This window comes from Ischnura elegans, chromosome 1 (assembly GCF_921293095.1).
Source record: "Ischnura elegans chromosome 1, ioIscEleg1.1, whole genome shotgun sequence".
Classification (NCBI taxonomy): domain Eukaryota; kingdom Metazoa; phylum Arthropoda; class Insecta; order Odonata; family Coenagrionidae; genus Ischnura; species Ischnura elegans.
The window spans coordinates 140,942,180-140,947,764 of record NC_060246.1 but is presented as its reverse complement, the minus strand read 5'-3'; the positions used below and the strand labels follow the sequence as shown (position 1 = coordinate 140,947,764).

Genomic DNA, 5,585 nt, shown 5'->3' with positions numbered 1-5,585 from the left:
AAATAACCATGGTTCTCATGCATTTTTGAAGGTTTGTCAAATTTAATAGTTTGATAAATATATGTAGTGACATGACTATAATGTGCCCAGAATTTTCTATATTTTCTGGACTATGCACCTATTTCCTAAGGTGGTATACTCTACCTTATGGATTACCTGTAGCCCCTTTCTTGACTAGTTCCTACCAGGGGCACAGCTAGGAAGTAAGGCTGGGGGGGGGGGGGGTTTAGGTGAAACTAATACAAGAGTGTGTGGGGGTACGGTATACCTACCAGGATAAGCGGTAGGTGCGAGATTAATAAATTGCGGAATTTTAAGATAAATGGTTGAAAATGGTGAGTTTTACGGCTTTCTGAGGGATATTTTATTAATCCTTACACTATTCTATTAGTAATATCAATACAATTAAGTAAAATGGATTAAAATTAAAAATTTCTCTGAGCTCTGGGGGGGATTTTATCCCCCAAAACCCCCCCTCGCTGTGCCACTGGTTCCTACAACTGCCACACTCCCTCATACAGGTGATCTATTGCAATTGTTGATGGCATGGAGGAGAAGTTTTTGAAGGTTATTGAAGTCCAAATCCATTTTGATATAAACTTTTGGCACCTTGAATTTTTTATTTTGAGACTGAGGCACTCATTAACTCTCAGGCTAAAGCATTCACAGATCTTTCTCCTGATCCCTTCAGATGAAACAGGGCCTTCTAGAGGATATTTTCCGACGTGTAAGGAAGCTTCCCAAGAGCCCATCAAAAACAAATCTGATGTCCCTGTTTCCCATAGCATAACGGGCAGACCTAGGTACTGAAAGATTAACAGCAGGGAGGAGGAACAAAATTACAAGGGCATCTCTTAAATTCCATAAATCAATTACCTCCTGAAGATTATTTGCTTCAACTGACTAGTTTTTTTCTAAGAATTCCATTAATTTCACACATTAATATTTGTACCCACCATACTAAAGGCATTCTGCCATGCAATTTCTCAATTCAACTTTAATGCTACAGAGAATGGCACCAAAATAAGAGGTTAAAATGGAATGAGTTTCTATGACAGCGTAAGAGAATGAGCAGTTGACCACAGTGGAAAAAAGTGCTAACTTGATGGAATGGCAAATAGACAAATTGGAAAAGAAATAAGAATAATTAGAGTAAAAGCACATACATAATGCTGAGGTGAGGCCATTATCAGGTAGTAAAAGAGGAAATATGACTCTGAAAATAAGGAAAAAGAATGGTATAGTGTCACATGAATGGGAAATGATCAGTTTATGCTAAGGGGATGAGTAAAGTACGTATCTGCAGGGTGGCTGAAATAGGCCTATTGCACTGAAAGTTGAAGAATAAAGTGTAGAAGAGTCCATTGGAAAGGTTTAAGGGGTAAAAACAGAACATTTGCTTATTGTGTATCTCCTTTAATAGGGAAATATCATTTGCTAGGAGAAATCAATGGACATTTTTGATAAAATGTTTATGGTTTGGAAGTACTGATGCCACTTCTCCAATCAGAATGTAGCCCGGGTGGAACAAATGAGAGTTGTCCACAGTAAGGTCAAAATAATCAGTCTTGGGGCATGACAGTTCATCACACTGTTGCTGGTGCTGTTTAACATTTATGGCAATATGGTGGTAATAGAGACCAGGGAAGAGCTAGATGAATGGACCATATTTAGAGGATCTGTGTTTCACGCAGTTTAACTCCTTATGATACATTTATTTGCCATGTGTTATATTTCATTCCTGCCAGGTGAGCAGCAATGAAATTCATATTGCCATGGGAAAAAATTAGACAGCAGGATGATAACTATACAAGGGTATGAAGCATGCCCAATGGTTGCAAGTCTCAGTATCTTTAGTAGTCATGATAATTATTTATATGAATATAATGGGAGATAAACACTTTAAGGGGGACACATTAAGGATGGAGCTATAGTCAGACAAATATCATGTTATTCCTTCCACTAGATTAAATATAGGCCAAGGAAACACTTCTCCCGCAACCATGTCAATAAAGTAGTACTAAAAGAGGAGATTCTGTTCACCTAAAAAATCAGCTTATCATGTGAATTACAAGTTTTTATTCAACAAAAATTTAACAGTCGTACCAGTTCCATTTAATGGCTGATACATTTGGGTGAATTACCACTTCAACAAGACAAAGGTTTCAAAATGAAACCCACCATTTGCTATATAATTGAATGCAATACTTGAAAAAAATTTAATATTCCTTGGAAAATATACTTCCTCCAACAATGATACAAACACAATATCAGACATCCTCAAGGTATGATAACAATTAAATTTTTCCACACACTTGATACCCAAAAAGAAGTAAATTTCAGAGGATAAAAAGTAGACATGGTTTGGATAAAATTTGTACTATCAGATATTACAGAATCTAAGAAGCATTTTCCTCAAATACATCAATAAACCTTTGGAAAGACAAAAGATGGCTTGAAAGTTCACAAGATTAACACGCCAATAAATGTATCCCACAGTCAAATTCTACATACCTATACCACCATGCCAATCAGAAACTTCATTAGAAGTATGCATATAGATTCACCTGTGAATAATGTAGACTGGACACTTTCTACAACACAAAGCATTGCTACTGAGGTAAAAGCATCACTTAAAGGTTTCAAATCACTCTAGCAATGTTCCCCATGTATGTCACAGACCAAGTGATTCACACAAACATAAAGCCAAAGGATTCTTTTGAAAATATATCACAGTAGAGAAATGGCCATCCATCCTAGTATAAATCATAATGAAAAGAGAGAGTGTTTGTTACAGACCATAACCAATCCATGTGAAGGCAGCAACGACACTTTTGTCTAGTTATTTCAATGCACTGCACAAAAAGATTTGGGATTCTAACATTGGAATGTAGCTCCCTCAATCAGTGTTTCATCCATGCTCTCTCTGAGCAAGAGATGATTAAGTCTCACAGTCACTCAACTTCAAAGTTTCAATCACTGGGTCATTCTACTCACTAAAACTCTGAGAAGGTCTCTTTGTTCTGCAGATTGCAAATGGGGCCAGAGATCGGCCTCCAGAGTAGGCAGCGAATCTGTGTCATGTGACTGACAGGCCATAACTAGTGATTGAAGAAGGAGGAACAAATCTTGGCTTAAGAAGTCCACTGAACATAAACCATTTTAATCAAGCAGATCATGAAAAAAAAACAAGAATCAAATCATTATACATCATTAAGAAAAAAATAACAACAAAAATTTTACTGTTTAGGTCCAAAAACCCAACCTTTATAACTTAAGTAATTTCGAAGGGAAGGAATTGGTACTTCAAAACAAGTTATGCAAAAACAATATAATTATTTTCAATATTTTATAAAAGGTATCACAATGGGATAGCCAATAATTAGGTACTTTCATAACATGACAATGAATAAATGCACAATCAATAATTATTCGTACTCATAAAACATACATTCAGCCTACCTACATCATGAATCATCATGACATAAAATGACAGATGTCAGATTGTTTTAAACTAGGACTGATATGGATTGAGAAAGTGAGTGGCCTCTGCCCTTAGTTTACCAATATGAAATTATTAAGTCACCGATAAACTCTAATGGTCAGGACTAATTTAAAAATACAACACAGTACAGAATTAAGAATGGATACCTAGCTGATATCACATTTAGAGAAAATATCAGTAAGGATGTTGATGGGTAAGTAGATTCATGGACGCCGACTTACAAAAAATATTGGGGGGGCCCAAACCGGGGATCTTGCCCCGGGAAATTTTACAAGTAGTGAGTTTTAAGTTTTATAAGCATTTTAGAAGAGTCACATGATCAACATTAGAACCCTGATAGCTCGTATTTCGATATCTGGACACTCCGGGGAAAATCGACAAGCCTAACATATTTTTTCCTCACGCCCATAAAAATTTTTTGAGGGGGCTCGGGCCCCCTTAGGCCCCATGGAGTCGGCGCCACTGAGTAGATTCCATTTTTACGATGGTAACAATACTGAGACAAGGGGACATTGTTTCCAAAATATATACTTATGACAAATCTAAAACCTTGGCAGTAAAGATACCAGTCCTAGAATAGTTCATAAGACAAATAATTTATGATGCAAGATAAAAGAGGTATACCAGTTTGATGGGCACCGGAGTCATCCCCTTCATTGCCAGCCCAAGCATATTTCTCTAACACTCTGGCCAGGTTAGGAGATAGGCGCTGGGGAGTAGGCTGCAGAACAAGTAATAATAGCACTCTCGTCACTTCACAGCGGCACTGCATGTCACGATAAGAACCGATACCTGGCCCACTGTGCTCCGACAAGCCACCATATTTTGCCAACGAGGCCATTTCATTGAAAACGCCTAGAGCACCATCGTAATCACCTTAAAGTACACAGGAAGAAATAAATACATTTTCTGACAACATAATTAAAAAGGAAGCTCCATATAGAGTTCGTATATAGAGATAATGAAAAGTTTCTTTTTACAAAACTCACTCCAAGAGTGACAGACGTAGAGATTAAGATAATGAGAACTATGTGAAAATTAATTAAAGCTCTTCCTCATGACATTTGAAACAAAGGTTGCACACTGCGTTAACTAAAAACACTACTACACAGTGCGCTTTCTCTAATTACTTACCCAAACGGATTTTGCATGATGCTAGATACCCTAAAGCATTACGACATAGAGGAGGGCTGTGTCTCAACAGGCATGAAGCCGCAGCAAACTGTTCTGCGGCTTCTGCTGGGCGATCTAATTCTTCAAGAGCACTCCCAAGTTCCAAGCAAAGTGCAGCCGCTGGTCCACCCTGGCCGGATTCGGTATGCAGTTTTATAGCACTGTTATAGCAACTTATAGCGGCCTGAAGGAAAAATAGTTTATTCACTATACCACATTAAATGAATTCCTCTTTTAAATCATGACATGATTTTTACCTGCAAGTGTTCATCAAAGCTAGGGCAACGTAGACTGTGGTTTCTCTTTTCAGCTTCCAGAAACAATCGAGCACCTTTAACCAAGGCTGCTACCTCACCACAAGGATTTCCTAACTTCTGCTCACACCTTGCCACAGCAAGACAACAATATCCAGAATACTGTGGTTGTCCTTCACTCTGTAAATTCTTTGCTAACGTCCCTAAAATTGGATTAACATAATTAATTGGAGAAAAGCCATTGAATTATAACTTATCAAATGGAAAATAAGAATTATTAGCAAAAGTAAATTAAAACAAAACTCACCGAACTGTTCACTCGCTTCTTTGGCGTTGGGATTCCTTAAAAAACGTCTGAAATAAAACATTACTCATTCGGTAAACAAATAGTCAAAAAACACCACACACACGAACAGTCACTGCATAGGGCTAACGTAACAGAATCATCCATGCAGAAAATTATTAGATCTTTTAAGTCATCTCGTAAAAGCTTACTTTTTCAATTTACTGGATATGGCTCTATATTGCCCAAGAAAGTCACCAATCCCACCTCCATCCGTCATTTTTACAGCCAGTTGAGCCAGTCAATCTGCAGCACGCTCCTAGCGGCCAAATCAAAAAACTGAACTACAAAAGAGCGTGTGTCGGCGTCG

At 37.7% G+C, this 5,585-nt stretch overlaps 1 protein-coding gene across 1 annotated transcript; it reads right to left on the bottom strand.

The window, feature by feature from the left end:
- Nucleotides 1-2,059: 2,059 nt before the first annotated feature.
- Nucleotides 2,060-5,542, bottom strand: LOC124171125 (40-kDa huntingtin-associated protein-like). The gene is made up of 6 exons (XM_046550266.1): nt 5,428-5,542; nt 5,240-5,286; nt 4,936-5,135; nt 4,640-4,862; nt 4,130-4,381; nt 2,060-3,146 (listed from the first exon to the last, which is right to left on the bottom strand). Exons 1-6 carry the CDS (start codon nt 5,493-5,495, stop codon nt 2,977-2,979), a joined length of 960 nt encoding a protein of 319 aa, XP_046406222.1. The 5' UTR covers nt 5,496-5,542; the 3' UTR covers nt 2,060-2,976.
- Nucleotides 5,543-5,585: the final 43 nt, after the last annotated feature.